Source organism: Hordeum vulgare, chromosome 3H (genome assembly GCF_904849725.1).
Source record: "Hordeum vulgare subsp. vulgare chromosome 3H, MorexV3_pseudomolecules_assembly, whole genome shotgun sequence".
NCBI classification, from domain to species: Eukaryota; Viridiplantae; Streptophyta; class Magnoliopsida; order Poales; family Poaceae; genus Hordeum; species Hordeum vulgare.
The window spans coordinates 304,839-324,946 of NC_058520.1; the positions used below are offsets into that span (position 1 = coordinate 304,839).

A 20,108-nucleotide genomic window follows, 5' to 3' on the forward strand; every position below is an offset into this window, starting at 1 on the left:
TGGTATTACACCACATGATGAATAAGAACACAAGCATCTATTATACATCACAAATTTACGCTTGAAGTCAAACTCTGGTTAGTTGAATCATGTCACTAACTTTGATAATTGTTTCAGCTAGCTATGAAACAACAAATAGATGATATAATCTCGCCATCTCCGAGACATCTGATAAGAATTGCAACGGTACCAAGAAGAGATAACTTCAACCACAACTCTTACGGCACAAACAAAAATGGTGTTCAAGTCTCGAGCACACGTATATACAGTTTCTTAAATAAGTCAATACATACATGTATACCATCAGAAACAAATTGATATTACACCACATGATGATTAAGAATACATACAATCAATTATACATCCGAACAAACCAGGATGTATAAGGTGACACCATGTCACATCATCGACATCATACTCGATGATCATCTCCTGGTAATAAAATTCACCAGTGACTCGGAAATAACCAAACCTAGGTTTGCTATCTACACAGCAACAACTTATACACCATAATTAATTAAATCATTTTCCTAAATGAATGCATGTGTATGCATCTTTGGTGGAGAGGCCCGGGATATAAAAGAGCTTCCATTTTCTAATAAAATTAAAAAAAATGCATGCTACTCCATCCATCCTCCTTTGATTAACCTGCGAAAAACCCGAAGCTAACCAAACTAAGGGGATGGGATGAAATGAATATCTATATACAACAACTAATCGATGTGATGATGATGAAGTAATGATAAATGAATGCTTAACTAAAACCATGGGTGTATGTTTTGTATGCATGGAGTTGTGGCTAGCAGGCTGCGGATTTGGTGGCGAAGAAGCTGCGTTTGGTGGCAGGGCGATCGGCGGCGTGGACCGGTGGTGCGCCGGCGCATGAAGGGCAAACGGAGGCTGTGGCGGTGGATGGAATGAAGAAAGCGGCGGTTGGGTGGTGGTGGTGCAGGGCGCGGAGGTGCTGGAGCTCACGGTGGAGGCGGCGGTTCTCCTCCGTGAGCGTCTCGCAGCAGCGCTTGAGCAGCTCGCAGTCCACCTCCGTTTGCTTCAGCTTCATCCTGCAACCAATTAATTCACAAATTAACCATCATGCATCCACATTCATGAATACAACCACCTCTGTCCCTAAATATATAAGACGTTTTGGCGGTTTAAATTGAGCTGCCAAAATGTCTTGTATTTATTACGGATAAATTGGTTGATGTAATTGCTATCTAACCTGGCTCTTCTGTTTTGGAACCAAACCTCGACCTGCCTTGGCCTCAGGTTGAGCTGCCTTGCCAAAGATGACTTTTGCTTCTGCTCAAATTATCAAGAAGTTCGAGATCAGAAAATCAATTACCATAAACAACCAGGTTTAGAACAAAATATCAATCATGTAAAAAAAGTGTATGTGTATGCGGTGCTGAGACTTATATTTAGGAACACTTGCATGGCTGAGGGTGCTCTGCTCCTTGAAGTGATCCTCGAGGAGCGCCGTCTGCTCCTTGGTGAGCCTCAGCTTCTTCCGGTTGTACCCCTCGACCTGGTCGTCCGTCGAGCAGTAGACCAGAGCCCTCTCCACCTCCTTCTTCACCGCGCCGGCGCCGGCGCCGGCCAGGCTCAGGGACAGGTACGGCTCCAGCGTCGCTGCTTCTTTTTGCTCAAGTGGGTGGTGCCCGGCGCCGGAGCCGAGGGAGAGACCCAAGGCTAGGGCGCCGGCCTCTTCCTGCACCATGTACATGGCTAGGCTAGCAAGCTTGTGGTGTATATGCAAGAAAGAGGATCAACTGATGATGGATGTGTTTGTGTAGACAGCGAGAGAAGAGAAGAAGGATGAGGAGACTGACTTCGATCACTCTTATGAGCGAGCATTCAGCAGGTTTGGATATCTTATTTATTTTTTCAGCAGGTGTGCCTCACTCAGGATGAGCAAGTGGTTAAGTCTATCTATAGTTTGCTGCAGGACAAAAAAAATCATCAGCTGTCGGGTTTCAATGGCATGCAAGTGCATTTTTGTTGTATACAAATCACTTTTTCTCACTTCTGCTTGTCTTTTCTAATTACCTTTTCGATACAAGTGTCTTTTCCTTGTGTAGAAAAGACATTTTTTCACTTTTTTTTTGCTTGCCTTTTTGGCATAATTGCTTCTTTGCTTGTCTAACGCACTACTAGAAAAAGGGTTATAGATGATATAGACACTAATGGAACACCAGACGACAATATTTGACTGATAACGCAGTAAATGCCCACCTTTCGATCCATCATTGCAAACTTATCACGAACCAGCTGGTTCTCCTCCTCCTCCTCCTCCTTCTTCTTCTGATGATGATGATGATCATGTACATGCTCCTATCTGTAACACACAATTCTGATCTTAGGAGCATCGACGTCGCGTACGTGGTAGGGAGTGAGTAGTGTACACACCATCTGTACCAGGCATGACAGAGAGCCGTATATCAATAATATCGTGGGGTAGTATGTTTAGCTTGTTTATTTGTTGTGAAATTTTATCCGGATTCCTGAGTATACGTACACATCATAGAAATCTCCTTCCCGAGCTTGCACTGCAGGTTAAACACTCTTGTCATGTCAGGTTGATTCAGTATTAATTTATGTCTATGTACAAAGCAATAGTGAATGAATGAATGAATGAATGGAGAACATCAGCATGATCTGCGGTAAAAACATGCGAGGCATAGCGTTTCTTCCTCTGTTTTTTTCCTGACCAGTAAGTAGATGATATGGAGCTAGATCGATTTTACCTCCAACGGGAGTGGACTGAGCTCGAGCCGGCTAAGACCGATGTCGGTGCAAAAACAACGCCCTACCGCTCTAGCACAGGCGCCAAGCGGGATTTGGCGGCGGCATAATGCTAGTGGCGCTCCAGCACCGGTGGCGAGCGGGATTTGACGGCGGCATATTGCTACTAGAGCTTCAGCACAGGCGGCGAGCGAGATTTGGCGACGGCATAATGCTACTGGCGCTCCAGCACCGGCGGCGAGCGGGATTTGGCAGCGGCATAAAATTAGTGGCGCTCCAGCACAGGCGGCGAGCGAGATTTGGCGACGGCATAATGCTACTGGCGCTCCAGCACCGGCGGCGAGCAGGATTTGGCGGCGGCATAAAATTAGTGGCGCTCCAGCACAGGCGGCGAGCGGGATTTCACGGCGGCATAATGCTAATAGAGCCCCAGGCGGCGAGCGAGATTTGGCGACGGCATAATGCTAGTGGCGCTCCAGCACAGGCGGCGAGTGAGATCTGGGGGGCGCATAATTTTAGTGGCGCTTCAGCACAAGCAGCGAGCGCGATTTTTTTTTTTTAAAGGAGGATGACCCTCCGGTCTCTGCATCTGAAAGATGCATGACAGTGGCATATTGCTAGTGGCGCTCGAGAAAGGAGGCGAGACGACGGCCAGATGGAGGGAGGCACCCACTATCTGCCATGGGGACAAACAACAAGGAAAGGGGAGGGTTGCGGCGTCGGCGGGGCTTGGAGAAACAACAGTCGGACTCACAAAGCGGCGGCGAGCATGGGTCCACGTGTCAGTGCGACGTGTTGGGCCGGCCACGACGTGTTGAATGTGTGCGTGGACCCACACACCGGTGACACACGACACAAGCACCACACGGCAGGGATAAATAGAGTCTACAATTTACTTTTACAATGTACTTTTATTTCATAAATGAGAAGTGAAGGAAACATGAGAATAATAAGGACATCTAATCGCCACAATCGTTCGGACTGCACCGTCTATACATATTGTGTCATCCAGCGCGAATCTATTGGTCCGTGAAATAGTCCAGACGTACTTTTATCTGGTGAATGCGAGGCAGATTGTGGCTTTAGAGCAACTCTAGCATTTCCCGCAAAATCTCGACCCGCAAAACGCGTTTGCAGTTTCACAAAGATCTCGTTTGCGGGTCGAAAATTAGCTCGGCCGAATAGAAACCATAGTTGAAACTGCATAATTTGAAAATATAGTTTCGCGGGAAGTTTATACTACATACTACATATATTTTACATGATCAAGCACTGCAAACACTAGTTCATACTACATACTCCATCAGTACTAGTACTAGTACTAGGGGGGTGGGGATCTCATGGCGGCGAGCTCCCGGCCATGGACGACGCCTCCGAGGAGCTCAATCCTCCTCGCCGGAGCTGCAGAGATCGATGTACTTCGCCCTCTGCTCCTCGCGAATGCGCCGCCACTCGTCGTCCTTCGCCTTGGCGGTGAGGTTGGCCTCGACCGCCTGCCGCCACTGGAGGTCTTCGATCTCCTCGTCGTGGCGCCGGCGTTCCGCCTCCTCGTGCACGCTCCGCTCGGCAATGGCGTCCGCAACCGCGTCCACGTCGGCGACGAAGTCCTCCGGTCCGACGACTCCGCGACGGCGAGCTCCTCGGGCTCCTCCTTGACGGGGACGAACTCGACATCCTCCGACTCCTCCGACCATTGCCTCTTCACGGGGAGAAGGCACGCGCCGGAAGAGGAGGAGCTCCCGGCGTAGGAAGAAGCTCTTGCCGCGGAGGACGAGCCCGCAGCCGAGGACGGCGTACGGCCGTGCAGACGGTCGTACTCCTCCGTCTCCCGGACGAGGAAGCTCGGCGGTGGCGAGAGGACGCGATTGGTCCACCTCTTCGCCCCGCGCTTCCTCGCGGCGTCCGAGCGGACGCGCCGCTCGCGCTCGGGGTAGCTGTCGCCGCCGGATATGCAGCCGGAGCCGCGTCCGGAGCTCCACATGCGGCCCCACATGGCGACTGGAGGCGGAAGGTGGTCGCCGGCGGCGAGAAATGTGGAGAACGGGGGTGGGGAATTGCGTGGCTCGGCGGCGGCGGGGGATAGGGTTTCGACCCGCAAATGCACCGCGGAACCGTAGATATAGTGGCCGGGGCGTCCGTTTTGCGGGCCGTGACAAATTCTTTTACGAGCCGAGCGAGTATGCGGGCTCTGTTCTGGCGGGAAAAATGGGTCGAACCTGCATACTCGCCGGAATTTTGCGGGTTCACGTCTTTTGCGGGGCGTGCTAGAGCTGCTCTTAAGGAGTCCACCCAACACCCCACACACGACTCCGAAACTCCCCGCCCCACCCAAAACCCCTTGAGACCCCGCGCCTCCATCCTTCCATTTTTTCTCCTTCGGTATTTTTCTTTCGCATTCGTTATGGCTCCATCACACCGGCCATCACGCTACACCCCTGCCGGAACTCAACGAGTCTGTCACCTCCACCAGTACTCCCAGACTCGACATCGCTTCTCATTCGACGTCGTTTCACACATCTCCCCCAACCGCCGTGCAACTACCATCCGCTTCTACGATACTCACCATGTCCAACAACTGTTCAGTGAATTGCCCAAGCTAAAATTTTGTGCCCCTTCTTCTTTGAAGCAATGGATTCAAATATAGAGTACATCTACAACCACTACGTCGAGTCGTCCGACGAGGAGGACTACATGAATGAGATGGCGATGATGTAGGCGATGCTTGCAGACATAACGTGCAGAGGGTATGTTCTCAATTTTAAGGAATCGATCAAGGTCACCATGTGCTCAACCTCAACCTGGCGTGTGGCCATTTGATACCGATGAACGACTACTTTGTCCCTGATGCCCTCTTTGCTGGCAAATTCCGCCGACGCTTTTGGATGCGCAAAATGTTTTCAACCATCTCTATCATTACGTCCGGTTCTTTGACTACTTTGTCTTGAAGAAGGACGTCGTGGGAAGGATTGGTTTCTCTGTTTACCAGAAGTGCACGATCACACTACGGATGCTCGCATATGACACAGTTGTTGTAAAAAAATCTACAACAAGGGCTCGTTCGATGCAGCAAATATGACAGTTCGTGACCCGACGTATTTTTTAAAAAGATCAATCGGCAGACACGTAGCATACGCACCAGCGTAGATTTTTTTTCCTAAGAATTTTAATCCTCCCGAAATCATTCACTATAGGAGGGCTGCCAGCTGGGCACAAGCCAACAATAATGAATGAATGAATGGAGAACATCAACATGCATCTGCGGTAAAAACATGCGAGGCATCTCTCAGTTTGTTGGTGTAAGCCACTCGAAAAGGCCATACAAGCGTCGGCCACTCCCTAAGGTTCCCTCCCTCCCCCCGCCGCCGCCGGCAGCCTCCCTAGGCCCCCGCCGCCGCCGGCCACCGGCCGTCCCCGCCCCCTGCCCCCTCTCCCTCCCGGATCCACCCCGGGCCGCCTCCTCGGGAGGTGGCCGGGTCGGCGCGAGCCCCGCCCCTCTTCGGCTTCCCTCCTCCTCCTTCTCTCCCTGCCACCGCCGACGGCCGCCCCCGGCGCTTGGCCAGGTGGTGTTGGCGGCTGCGGGACTGCCTGTTCCCACGCGCGGGGCTCCCTGCCCAGGGCATGGGGGCCGCGGCGGTGCTCCTTGGCTCGACGACGGACCGGCGACCCGACAGCAGTGGTCGGCGACACGCAAGGTGGTGGTGTTGTCCCTTGGCGATGAGACGGCGTGGTGAGGCAGGTTGGCCGGTGCCGCACCCCCGGCCCAGATCTGGGCCCTGTGGGCCCCATCTGGGTCCTAGCGTGCCGACTCCCGGCGTGGCTTCATCGCCGTCTGTGTGGTGAGGAGGAGGAGCAGCTCGGACGGGGGGCGGCGACGCCGAAGGCGCGCCTGCTGCAGCGCGATGGCGGGAGCTTTACGGGCGTGAAGAGCCCGGCCGGGCCTGTGGGCCCACGGGCCTGGTATGCTCCTGCTATTGTGCCCGGTCGGCTACCGTTGTCGACGGTGGAGGTTGTACCCTCCCGCGTGTCGACGGTGTTGTGGCCTCTAGTCCCGACTCCTATTCCCCGATGTGCATGCCTCACTTCATGGTGCCGTGGTGAGACAGCGTGGAGGCTTCATGACCGCGGTGGCGCAAGATGGTGGTCGGTTTGGTGGCAGGCTTTGGAGCATCCGAGGTGAAGGTTGGGATCGGGGGAAACCCTTGTCGGCCTGGCCGACACCGACGCGGTGACGCCTGTGGGTGCCGCCGGACCTTCCCGCAGGGCGTCGGGGGCGACCCTTCCTCTTGCCTCATCTCGTACCGGGGGAAACCCTTGGCAGCAGCGTCATCATCGTCGCGGTCCTTCTTGGAGGTGTTGATTGGTACCGGTGCTTCGGAGCCTTGGAGCTTGGTGGAAGATCTTCGGTGGGCGCAGTGGTCGTGAAGCGTCTTCTTTTCCGTCGATCCGCCGTTGTCGGCATTTTTCTCTTGTTGTTTCTCTTTCGTTTCTTTTGGGTGTGATTGTGCTAATTCCGCCCCAACACCTGTTGTTGACTGTATCGGTTGGTTGCTTTGTAATACAAAGCGGGGGGGAATCCTTTTTCGGTGAAAACATGCGAGACATAGCGTTTCTTCCTCTGTTTTTTTCCTGACCAGTAAGAAGATGATATGGAGCTAGATCGATTTTACCTCCAACGGGAGTGGACTGAGCTCGAGCCGGCCAAGACCGATGTCGGTACCAAAACAACGCCCCATCGCTCTAGCATAGGCGGCAAGCGGGATTTGGCGGCGGCATAATGCTACTGGCGCTCCAGCATCGGTGGCGAGCCGGATTTGGCAGCGACGTGATGCTAGTAGAGCTCCAGCATAGGTGACGAGCGATATTTGGCGGCGACATAATGCTACCAGCGCTCCAGAATAGGCGGCGAGCGAGATTTGGCGGTGGTACGTCCATTTTGCATCATGATTTCTTGTACCCCCTCTGTCCCAAAATAAGTGTCTCAACTTTGTACTAGCTCTAGTACAAAGTTGTACTAAGCTTGACACACTTATTTGGGGAGGGAGGGAGTACTTTTTTACTTTGTTCTTGTCCATTATTCCAAATTGTTATGCAATTCTCATGCTTTTTTCTCTTTGAATATGCAAGGAACATTACAATGAGGGAAATATCTAGAAACTGGGATTCTGGACCGAAAAACGGAAGAATAGACAGAGAAATCACCAGACTCCAAATGACCTGAAATTTCACGGAGAATATTATTGGAATATTTAAGAATTTATGGAACAAAAATTCACTAGAGGAGGGCTGCCAGCTGGGCACAAGCCAACAGGGCGCGACCCAGCCCCTGGCCTCGCCCTGATGGCTTGTGGGGCCCCTGCTGGCCCTCCAACGTCCATCTTCTCATATATGGTGTGTTTTAACCTAGAAAAAAAAAATCAAAAGATTACTTTCGGGACGAAGCGCCGGCATCTCGAGACGGAAACTTGGGCAAAAGTCCCTTTTCTCTCCGGCCCTCACATCCGGTCCTTAAATGACTACTTCATCTTAAAGAAGGAAGTCGTGGGAAGGATTGGTTTCTCTGGTTACCAGAAGTGCACGATCACACTGCGGATGCTTGCATACGACACAGTTATTGCAAAAAAAATTCTACAACCAGGTCTTGCTCGATGCAGCAAATATGACGACCCGACAGTTTTTTCAAAAAGATGAGTCGGCAGACACATAGCATACCCATGAATCAAAGGACCAAAGTAGAAATTCTTTTTAATCTTTCAGAAATCATACAGAATTCCTTTGAATCAAAGAGGCCTTAACTAAACTGTACTGTAGTTCCCTTGACAATAAGAAAGAGGAAAAAGATTTAACTTTTACCGGCGGCGGCCGCGGCAAGTGGTGGCGACCGGCGATCCCCAGCCGAGCCTCTGCCTCTGCCTCTCGATCGAATCACGCCATCCTTATCCTCTCTCTCTCTCTCTCTCTCTCCTCCTCCCTCCCTCTCTCTCCACCGCGTGGCCCGTCCGTCCGTCCCCATGCCCCCCGCCGCGTGCGCCACGCCGGCGGCCGCGCGCCCGCCGCTCCCGGTGTCGCGCCGCTGCCCGCCTCCGCCCCCCTCCGCCGCGCACGTGCCCGCCGCCCGCCGCCCCTCCTCCGCCACGGCATGCCGCTGCACCGCCGCCTCCTCATCCTCCCCTACGGCGGCAGCGGCGTCGGCCTGGGACTGGACCCGCTGGAGCCGGCACTTCGCGGAGGTGGACCAGGCCGAGAGCTACGCCTCCGTGCTCCGCTTCCAGCTCGAGGAGGCCGTCGAAGGCGAGGACTTCGCCGAGGCCGCCGCCCTCAAGCGCGCCCTCCTCGACGCCACCGCCGGCGACGCCGTCTCCCGCGTCATGGCCGAGCTCAAGGTCTGCCTCCTCGATTCCTCCGTCCCTCCCTCGCCGATTCCGGACCCCTGATTCCTAGGGTTTGTCCTCACCTCTTGTTTTGATCCATCCCCTGCAGAGCGCCATCGAGGAGCAGCGCTACCAGGACGCCTCCAGGCTCACCAAGCTCGCCGGAACCAGCCTCGTGAGCACCCACTCCTGCTTCTTCTTCTAAAATCATGGACCTGTCAAGTCAAATCATCATCTTCTAATATGAGCAATAACAATCCATGGCTAGTGACAATTCCTCTGTTGTTCCATCCTTATCTTTATATGCAAAAGAATGCACATATGGCTGTTCCAAATTTGGCCAAAATTGTAAACATTAGATGATCCTTTTGATGCCATCCTGCAGCACGCGTGGTTGGGTTTGATTCTAACCAGTTTCATTTTTCAGGTAGGTTGGTGGGTGGGATATGCCAAGGACACCGATGACTCGATCGGGAGGATTGTACGGATAACCCCTGGTGTCGGGAGATACGTCGCCAAGAGCTACAGCCCAAGGTTTTGCTTATCGTTATTTGTAGCTTATATCTTACAACCAAGCAATTCTCTCCATAATTCCATTACCTATACTTACTAACTATGTTCGTTTCTTTCAGGCAATTGATCACTGCATCTTCAGGGAGCCCACTATTTGAAATATTCCTCGTCAGAGACGAAGACGAGACGTACACAATGAAGGTGCACTGACATATCTTTAGGCAGTTTATATAAGATAAACAATCTCTGTTATGCCCAGATGTGATATTTGTATTTACAAAAAAATTAGACAGGTGGTACACTTGCGACCGACAAAAGGAGCTTCAAGCGCGTCGTCGTCCGTGTCACCAACAGCCACCGAAGATCCAGTTAAGGCAGAGACTGAGAGTTCACCGGACAGCAGTGTTTTATCTGAAGCCATTGCGGAGGAAGCAAACACGGATACCACATTAAAAGGAAATGAAGATGTCGAGGAGAAAGCGCAGGATACTGGAAGAACCAAGGAAAGTGGCGTTGAAGGGTTGAAAAGTGTTCTGAATTTTTTTAAGTCCCGGATTCCCGAGTTCAAAGTTCAAGTCATAAACGTGGAGGTGCCTGAGGAAGCTGAGTTAGTTGCGGATTCGTCAGAAGAGTTGGTGCAAGATGATGTGAAAAGCACGTCAGAGAGTTCGTTGGAAGAGCCTGTCGCCGAGGAATTCCAGGAGGAAGATGTTTCCGACGGAGATTCAGACTCGAACGACGAGAGTAAGGGGCCGGAAGTAAAGCTTTTCATCAGCGGAGTAGTTCATAATAAAGAGGAGGCTGGAGCAAAATCTTATGTTCGAGTTCCTGCTGAAATAAATACCCTGGAAAGGGACTCCTTTGAACTGTACATTCCTGGAAAAGGTTCTGATCGGGATCTGAGTGAAACAAAGGCCGCGAAACAGAAAGTTGCGGATATGGCCGCTAAATTGGCGTCAGAGCTCATGCCCTCTGATGTTGCAAAGGCATTATGGGGCACCACCAAGAGTTCCTCCAAGGTAAGAACGACCTCAGTTTAGCTGTACTGTATATGTCTGGCTTAGAAAGTGAGCTGAGGTATCCTGTTGAGTTTGTTGCCAGTTTTGTGAAATCTCATAATCTCTTCTACACAGTAGTTTTTGATGCATTAAGGGCACTTCCATCATTCTATACTTGTTTCTGCATTGTATTTACTGGATGTGCTTATCTAGCAAATACAAAGTCCTTGATACAGTTTATATACATCCCATTTGAAGTGTAAGAAAATTAGAGTGCACTTTCCCTTGTAGAAAAGGTCAGGTGGAAAACTATGCCAGTATGGTAAAGCTTGGAAGCCCTAGGGACTGGTTGGACACTGGCTCCACCAACCTGGTGGCCTTTGGATTTTGACTCCTTTTCCCGGAATAGAAAAAAAATCTTGTTAATTCTAGTTGCACCATTCTATCACAGTCTGACCCATGCTATCTCAGTTTCGACTTATCGGAGATTATTTGCAGTGGTAACGGATCCGTACTTGAAACTGTCCAGTTGGTTCCACCTATTCTAACTTTGACTAGTTTGATACATCTGTGTTTGTTTTTTGAGCAGGATATATGTGTGGTGACAACTGTCCGATTGCCACCGGTGTATAGTTTAGACCATATTCCCATTCATGTAATCAGGGTAACTGATAAATGGTGGCCTCAATGCAGATAAATAAAGAAGTCCAGGAGCTTTTGAAGCTTACACTGAGCAAGGCCCGAGTCAAGCTGACTGAGAATACCATTTTCAATCGGATTGTTACGGACTCTAATGGCTCAGATCCATTCAATGGTAAAGTTTGCTCAGTTAAGTTGATGGCTTGCTGCTTTTTTAATCTGACAGGTGGATTCCTTGCGTACATTTAGGTCTCTATGTAGGAGCATTTAGTCCGTATGGCCCCGAAGTTGTACAGCTCCGTCGGAAGTTCGGTCACTGGAATAGTACTGATGACGTGGAGTTTTTCGAGTATGTTGAAGCAGTTAAGTTGACTGGTGATCTTAGTGTCCCTGCTGGACAGGTTTGCAGCTTTTCATTTGGTTTATACTTCTATAAATATTTTCTTTATGCTTCTTCGAAAACAAGCTGGCATTGTGTTTTAACTTTTTTTAATTTTTTTTGTCACAGGTAACGTTCCGTGCTAAGGTTGCGAAGGGCAGTCGTCTTGAGAATCGTGGTGCATACCCAGAAGAGTTTGGTGTGGTAATTCCTGTTTACTGTCCTAATTATAAAAAATGTGCCTGTTTCGGACGTTTACCTGTATGACATGTATTCTGTGCTGATTTAGTTTGTAAGCCAAGCACATTAGCATAGTGCTTGTGAGCATATGTGTTGCATCTGTTATAGTATATATTTTTCAATCTAAATCTATTAATTTTTTTCAGACTGCTAGTTATAAAGGTCAGGGGAGAATAGCGCAACCTGGATTCAAAAACCCGCGGTGGGTGGATGGTGAGCTGTTGGTGCTCAATGGCAAGGTAAAAATAAAGTATCCGACACTGTTGCTCTTGCACCTGCAGCTGCACTGCTACTGAAATAAATAAATAATTAAGCATAGCCATGATGTATAAGTTTGTGCATGCAGAAATAGTTGTGCCGATGTTGGAAACTTTTAATGTGGTCTAATAGTATTGAATATCACTAGCAACCGAGCTCGCAGAATATCTGTTATCTGGTCTAAGAGTTATGCTGTGAACCTTTGGGCTCATCTCTGAACTGACAGAAGTTTGTCCAAATGGGTCATAAAGTTATCCACCCACATTAATGATTTTGCTAAGAACTCTTTAGCAACATTGCCCTTGACGTCTCATCTCGATTCTTTTTGCAGAGTGCAATCCCGCACATTGGTGGCGCAGAGCTCGGTTTCCTGTACAGCGTGCCTGAGCAGAGCTTCCTGGTTCTCTTTGACCGCCTTACGCTTCCCGAGTGAGCGAGATCTCGCTGATATGAGCTGGTTCTCTCATGGGAATTCCATGGAGACACAAACTGGCCGGCCAAGTAGGTTCCGCGCGGCTTCTCCGTCATCCTCATCCTCATCCTCATCCACAGAGCGAGCTTCCTGAGATAGCCTGGCTCCTCACAGGATCCAATCGGTTCGGCATTTTTGAGGATACATAGAAAGATGGCAGCCTGGTTCCTTGGAACATGGCTGGTATATTGAGCTGTCATGTGACGTGCTACAACAAAACAAAACTTAGGCTGTCAAACAAGGGGCGTGGTTATAGACATGTCGGGCGCGACCTTTTCGCGGGTTTCTTTCGTTTGCTCGTTTGGATGAAACCAGTTTTGGTATTGCCTTGATGCTACAAAATAAAATAAAAGTTGATACCATTTGTATCCTAAATTTTGCTGGTGTGTTTGCCGCGGGAGGGTGGGTTTCTTCGTTCATTAATTTGAATGAAACGTTGGCAGAAATGCCTTACAAACAAATATAAGAGCGAGCACTAGAGTGTGCTTTCTTTTTGTTTTGAGGCAGGTGAGAGCCGAGTGACCAGAAGGGTTAAAAAATTCCGTCGCCGGGACTTGAACCCGGGTCTCTCGGGTGAGAGCCGAGTATCCTAACCACCTAGACTACGACGGATTTGTGTCGTATTTACAATGGGAATGTATTTAGAAAGTTTAAGTTATGACTGTTCACTTTAACCCCACAACACATCAGGCCCAGTCTTGGAAATCTTGACGCTTCTAGTGGTAAAAGAAGAGAAAAATCACCTGAAAGAATGCATCCTGAAAGTCACCTCAGAAGTATGATACGTGCTAACCTTCTTGGGGTCCTAAGGAGATGGTAGAGAAAGTTGTGATAAATATCAAGCATTATTAAAGTGTATTCTTGATGCTTATATGGAACTGTAGGAATCTTCAACCGATATGGATGAAGGCATGCTAATAGGATTGGACTTTAGTCCGGTATATTAGAGGGTTATTCTTAGTTGTTCGGCGGTCTGAGCGTCGTGTAATTTTCGTCTTCTGCTATTTTCATTGTTGGGAATCCTTTGTTTCTTTTCAGACTATTTTGCTATTAATAAAATGGCTATATGCATCACTCGATGCAGAGGCCGGGGCGTCGCCTCCATTTCGAAAAAAAATATGGAACTGTAGGACTGAGGGGTTTATTGATCTTTAGCTCACATTATTTTCTTCTGCCATGATGCACCTACCACTTTGCATGCAACCTTAGATCAAGTGAGGAGAGAATGAATGGAGTTTTAGGTTTTTATTGGCCAAGGCAGGAGAAAAATCATAGGCTAAGCTAACTGGTTTTGTTGGATGGGTTGTCAACAGGGCCAAAACCAGGGTCTGCGAAGTGAAGGGTTGAATTTTGCTCGGTTCTGATGGTTCAGGGTTGAAATTTAAATGGTTTTGAAATTCAGGATTGTTTCATAGACTTTGGTGACGATTGAGGGTTGTAATATGGACCTCACTTTTGATAGAATTGTGGATCAGTGATCTCAACCGACGTTCCCTTAAGCCGTGGATGCATGTATCAGATATGATTTTCTCTCCTTTTTGGTCTATCCATCCATATTGCCATGTTGATCTCTTCTACAAGCCACCCAACTTTCGCACTAATTAATACCCAAACAAGCGAATGATTACACTGCTTGCAAGGTGTATCAGTATATATAGTTCTGCCTAGACAACCTTTCCGACGCAACTATAAAGCATTGATCGTCTACATGAAAGCGGGCCAGCTGAAAGGAGAGTACCAAAAAATTCACACGATTAGCCTACACAATCCAAACCTAGTTGTTCTACACACATGCATGATCGTCAGTTCACACAAGGAGTGAGCCTTCAGGCTTGGATTGAACGTCTAAACCTGTTAATTAGTGGAGGGCAGATGGTGGTCTGGGCTGGCTTCCAATGCATAGTTAAAATAAAAGTGCAAAAATCCTGGGCGGCCCACGGCCTAGTTTCGTCCTAAGAAGCTTCACCCTTGTACCAGACGTGCCATAGAGCATTGATCGCCGAGAGCAACTAGTTAGCGAGCACTTCTTTGGAAACCCACGGATCACTCCCACGGATGTCATTTGGTGCGTTCTCAGCCGCCGCAATTCGCGTCCTAAGTGTTTTTGTCAGATTTCCTTTGTATTTTTTATTTTCCCCCGCACGTTTTTGGCTTTTAGATTGGTTTTTCCCAGTTCTTTTTACGTTTTGGTTTTCATCGGTCTTTCTTAGCTTTAATTATTTGCACGAAAAAACGTGTTTTTTATTTTTTTCGCGAGAGGCACGATTTTACTTTCGCAAGGGGCACGGCTGTGCATCTCGGAAACGAAAAAAACGCGTTTTCTATTATTTTTTTGGCTACATGCATGATTTTGCTTTCATGAAAGGCATGGCCGTGCCCTTTGGATTGGATATTTCAACATGGACATGAAGCCCCTGGTCCAAGACACAAACCAACATAAGTACATGCCTCATTCTTTATGTCACAAAACTAATTGTTCACCCCCCTCTAAAAATAAATAAATAGAATATACGACAAATGGGTGCCATTTGCTAGAGTTAGAGTCAGTTTCGGTATGCCGAAAGCTAGGGATACCCGTAATGGTGGACAACCTCTTAAAGACATTGGCGTACTGTAGAAAAAAGAGATCTTCTAAAGACGAATTAAAGTTGACAGATTTAGGATATGATGATCACGATTTTGTTGGCCACACAAAGATTAATCACCTCCTTCCTTGTAAGAAAGTGGATTTTATTGAGTTAGATACGAGTATGATGATCTCGATCGTCAGAAAGAAAATAAGTTCTAAACTCTCAGGATTTTTGGCACAGGCACACATGTGCAAGTAATCTTAGAGCATGCGAGGAGGGGAGAGATGATTTAGTCGTGAGTAGTGATGGTATGTCCTTGAAAGAGGACAAATAACTTACTGTAGTAGGTGGTGTTCGGTTTGTATCGTGAACTTGTGCAAACCCAAAAAATTGTTGAATGGAAATTGAAGCTATCCTACCCAATTATTTTTGCGGAATGTGATTAGCCTAACAAGCTCTTAGGTTGGGGGAGCCAAGTCACTAGGTGCTTTCCAGTAATGCCTGACCGAACCTCATTGGCTCCTTCCGAATCATGAGCCCCCAACACTCTGTTAGCACAACATATATATCATCTACAATCAATGCATCTTGAAATTCTCCATGTCTCCCAATCCTACGTACTGTCCATGATTTGCGACGGTCATACATCCTTAATTTGTGTCATCGACTTAACTTGTGTGGATGCTAATGTTGGGGAACGTCGCATGGGAAACAAAAATTTTCCTACGCGCACGAAGACCTATCATGGTGATGTCCATCTACGAGAGGGGATGAGTGATCTACGTACCCTTGTAGATCATACAGCAGAAGCGTTAGAGAACGCGGTTGATGTAGTGGAACGTCCTCACGTCCCTCGATCCGCCCCGCGAACAATCCCGCGATCTAGTACCGAACGGACGGCACCTCCGCGTTCAGCACACGTACAGCTCGACGATGATCTCGGCCTTCTTGATCCAGCAAGAGAGACGGAGAGGTAGAAGAGTTCTCCGGCAGCGTGACGGCGCTCCGGAGGTTGGTGATGATCTCGTCTCAGCAGGGCTCCGCCCGAGCTCCGCAGAAACGCGATCTAGAGGAAAAACTATGGAGGTATGTGGTCGGGCAGCCGTGAGAAAGTCGTCTCAAATCTGCCCTAAAATCCCCATATATATAGGAGGAGGGAGGGGGACCTTGCCTTGGGGTCCAAGGGATCCCCAAGGGGTCGGCCGAGCCACGGGGGAGGACTCCCCCCCCCCCCAAACCGAGTTGGACTAGGTTTGGTGGGAGGGAGTCCTTCCCCTTTCCCACTTCCTCCTTTTTCTTTTTCTTTTCTCCTTTGATTTTTATCCTTGGCGCATAGGGCACTTGTGGGCTGTCCCACCAGCCCACTAAGGGCTGGTGTGGCTCCCCCAATGCCTATGGGCTTCCTCGGGGTGGGTTGCCCCCTCCCGGTGAACTCCCGGAACCCATTCGTCATTCCCGGTACATTCCCGGTAACTCCGAAAACCTTCCGGTAATCAAATGAGGTCATCCTATAATCTTCGTTTCCGGACCATTCCGGAAACCCTCGTGACGTCCGTGATCTCATCCGGGACTCCGAACAACATTCGGTAACCAACCATATAACTCAAATACGCATAAAACAACGTCGAACCTTAAGTGTGCAGACCCTGCGGGTTCGAGAACTATGTAGACATGACCCGAGAGACTCCTCGGCCAATATCCAATAGCGGGACCTGGATGCCCATATTGGATCCTACATATTCTACGAAGATCTTATCGTTTGAACCTCAGTGCCAAGGATTCGTATAATCCCGTATGTCATTCCCTTTGTCCTTCGGTATGTTACTTCCCCGAGATTCGATCGTCAGTATCTGCATACCTATTTCAATCTCGTTTACCGGCAAGTCTCTTTACTCGTTCCGTAATACAAGATCCCGCAACTTACACTAAGTCACATTGCTTGCAAGGCTTGTGTGTGATGTTGTATTACCGAGTGGGCCCCGAGATACCTCTCCGTCATACGGAGTGACAAATCCTAGTCTTGATCCATACTAACTCAACTAACACCTTCGGAGATACCTGTAGAGCATCTTTATAGTCACCCAGTTACATTGCGACGTTTGATACACACAAAGTATTCCTCCGGTGTCAGTGAGTTATATGATCTCATGGTCATAGGAATAAATACTTGACACGCAGAAAGCAGTAGCAACAAAATGACACGATCAACATGCTACGTCTATTAGTTTGGGTCTAGTCCATCACATGATTCTCCTAATGATGTGATCCCGTTATCAAGTGACAACACTTGCCTATGGCCAGGAAACCTTGACCATCTTTGATCAACGAGCTAGTCAACTAGAGGCTTACTAGGGACAGTGTTTTGTCTATGTATCCACACAAGTATTGTGTTTCCAATCAATACAATTATAGCATGGATAATAAACGATTATCATGAACTAAGAAATATAATAATAACTAATTTATTATTGCCTCTAGGGCATATTTCCAACAGTCTCCCACTTGCACTAGAGTCAATAATCTAGTTCACATCACCATGTGATTCCAACGAATCCAACACCCATATAGTTATGGGGTCTGATCACGTCTTGCTCGTGAGAGAGGTTTTAGTCAACGGTTCTGAAACTTTCAGATCCGTGCGTTCTTTACAAATCTTTATGTCATCTTATAGATGCTGCTACTACGTGCTATTCGGAAATGCTACAAATATCTACTCTACTATATGAATCCGTTTCACTACTCATAGTTATTCGGATTAGTGTCAAAGCTTGCATCGACGTAACCCTTTACGACAAACTCTTTAACCACCTCCATAATCGAGAAAAATTCCTTAGTCCATTAGTTACTAAGGATAAATTTCGACCGCTGCTAGTGATTCAATCATGGATCACTCTCTGTACCTCTCAACATACTTTGAGTCAAGGCACACTTCAGGTGCGGTACACAGCATGGCATACTTTAGATTCTACGGCTAAGGCATAGAAGACGACCTTCGTCTATTCTCTTTATTCTGCCGTGGTGGGTTTTGAGTCTTACTCAAATTCACACCTCACAATGCAACCAAGAACTCCTTCTTTGCTGGTCTATTTTGAACTCTTTCAAGAACTTGTCAAGGCATGCATCTTGTTGAAACTTCTATTAAGCGCTTTCGATCTATCTCCATAGATCTATGATGCTCAACGTTCAAGTAGCGTAATCCAGGTACTCCTTTGAAAACTTCTTTCAAACAACCTTGTCTGCTTTACAGAAATTCTATATTACTTCTGATCCACAATATGTCAACCACATATACCTATTAGAAATTCTATAGTGCTCCCACTCACTTCTTTGGAAATACAAGTTTCTCATAAACCTTGTACAAACCCAAAATCTTTGATCATCTCATCAAAGTATATATATTCCAACTCCGAGATGCTTGCACCAGTCTTTTGAAGGATCGCTGGAGCTTGCATACTTGCTAGTATCTTTAGGATCGACAAAACCTTCTGGTTGTATCACATACAATGTTTGCTCAAGGAAACCGTCGAGAAAACAATGTTTTGACATCCTACGTGCAATATTTCATAAATAATGCATCAACAACTAACATAATTCTGACAGACTTTTAGCATCGCTACGAGTGAGAAAGTCTCATCATAGTCAACTGTTTGATCTCATCGAAAACATCTTTGCGATAAGTCGAGCTTTTCTTAATAGTGACTTATCACCATCATCGTCTGTCTTCTTTTAAAGATCCATTTTACCCAATAGTCCCATGACCATCAAGTAGTTCTACCAAAGTCTACACTTTGTTGTCACACATGGATCCTCTCTCGGATTTCACGGCTTCCAGCCATTTGTCGGAATATGGGCCCACCATCGCTTTCTCCATAACTCGTAGGTTCACTGTTACTCAACAACATGACCTCCAGGACAGGGTTACCGTACTACTCTGCAGCAGCACGCGACCTTGTCGACCTACGAGGCTTGTAGTAACTTGATCCGATGCTTGATGATCACCATCATCAGCTTCCACTTCAATTGGTGTAGGCGCCACAGGAACAACTTCCTGCGCCCTGCTACACACTGGTTGAAGTGATGGTTCAATAACCTTATCAAGTTCTACTACCCTCCCACTCAATTCTTTCGAGAGAAACCTTTCCTCAAGAAAGGATCCGTTTCTATAAACAAACACTTTGTTTTCGGATCTGAGATAGGAGATGTACCCAACTGTTTTGGATATCCTATGAAGATGCGTTTATCCGCTTTGGGTTCGAGCTTATCAGACTGAAACTTTTCACATAAGTGTCGAAACCCCAAACTTTCAAGAAACGACAGTTTAGATTTCTCTAAACCTCAGTCTATACTGTGTCATCTCAACGGAAATACGCGGTGCCCTTTTTAAAGTGAGTGCGGTTGTCTCTAATGCATAACCCATAAACGATAGTGGTAATTCGATAAGAGACATCATAGTATGCATCATACCAAATAGTGCGTGGCTATGATGTTCAGACACATCATCACACTATGATGTTCCAGGTGGCATGAACTGCGAAACTATTTCCACATTGTCTTAACTGCGTACCAAAACTCGTAACTCAGATATTCATTTCTATGATCATATCGTAGACAGTTTATCCTCTTGTCACGACGAACTTCACTCTGAAACAGAATTGAACTTTTCAATATTTCAGACTTGTGATTCATTAAGTAAATACTCTAGTATCTACTCAAATCGTCAGTGAAGTAAGAACATAATGATATCCACTGCGTGCCTCAGCACCCATTGGACTGCATACATCAAAATGTATCACTTCCAACAAGTTACTATCTTATTTCATCTCAATGAAAACAAGGCCTTGCTCATGTGGTATGATTTGCATGTCACTAGTGATTCGAAATCAGGTGAGTACAAAGATCCATCAGCATGGAGCCTCTTCATGCAAT

The 20,108-nt window shown here is 47.8% G+C and overlaps 2 protein-coding genes and 1 non-coding gene across 3 annotated transcripts; 1 reads left to right on the plus strand and 2 right to left on the minus strand.

Moving 5' to 3' along the window:
* Nucleotides 1-236: 236 nt before the first annotated feature.
* On the minus strand, nucleotides 237-1,758 carry LOC123442341 (homeobox-leucine zipper protein HOX15-like). The gene is made up of 3 exons (XM_045118352.1): nucleotides 1,436-1,758; nucleotides 1,223-1,302; nucleotides 237-1,061 (listed from the first exon to the last, which is right to left on the minus strand). Exons 1-3 carry the CDS (start codon nucleotides 1,724-1,726, stop codon nucleotides 800-802), a joined length of 633 nt encoding a protein of 210 aa, XP_044974287.1. The 5' UTR covers nucleotides 1,727-1,758; the 3' UTR covers nucleotides 237-799.
* A 6,908-nt stretch (nucleotides 1,759-8,666) lies between these two features.
* LOC123442342 (protein EXECUTER 2, chloroplastic) lies at nucleotides 8,667-12,987 on the plus strand. Its single transcript, XM_045118353.1, has 10 exons — nucleotides 8,667-9,125; nucleotides 9,223-9,288; nucleotides 9,541-9,647; nucleotides 9,746-9,827; nucleotides 9,920-10,645; nucleotides 11,318-11,438; nucleotides 11,513-11,664; nucleotides 11,772-11,846; nucleotides 12,029-12,121; nucleotides 12,472-12,987. The coding sequence occupies exons 1-10, from the start codon at nucleotides 8,754-8,756 to the stop codon at nucleotides 12,571-12,573; spliced, it is 1,896 nt and encodes a 631-aa protein (XP_044974288.1). The 5' UTR covers nucleotides 8,667-8,753; the 3' UTR covers nucleotides 12,574-12,987.
* A 164-nt stretch (nucleotides 12,988-13,151) lies between these two features.
* On the minus strand, nucleotides 13,152-13,224 carry TRNAE-CUC. The gene has a single exon. It is a non-coding gene; the product is annotated as a tRNA-Glu (tRNA).
* Between the last annotated feature and the right edge of the window lie 6,884 nt (nucleotides 13,225-20,108).

Bases quoted from the DNA above. Each gene is read 5' to 3' on its own strand.
- LOC123442341 (XM_045118352.1), bottom strand. From the start codon at position 1,726: ATGTACATGGTGCAGGAAGAGGCCGGCGCCCTAGCCTTGGGTCTCTCC. The intron at 1,303-1,435 runs GCAAGTGTTCCT...TAATTTGAGCAG, and splicing joins AGCAGAGCACCCTCAGCCAT to AAGCAAAAGTCATCTTTGGC. The intron at 1,062-1,222 runs GTTAGATAGCAA...AATTGGTTGCAG, and splicing joins TTCCAAAACAGAAGAGCCAG to GATGAAGCTGAAGCAAACGG.
- LOC123442342 (XM_045118353.1), top strand. From the start codon at position 8,754: ATGCCCCCCGCCGCGTGCGCCACGCCGGCGGCCGCGCGCCCGCCGCTC. The intron at 9,289-9,540 runs GTGAGCACCCAC...TTCATTTTTCAG, and splicing joins AGCTCGCCGGAACCAGCCTC to GTAGGTTGGTGGGTGGGATA. The intron at 9,648-9,745 runs GTTTTGCTTATC...CGTTTCTTTCAG, and splicing joins GCCAAGAGCTACAGCCCAAG to GCAATTGATCACTGCATCTT.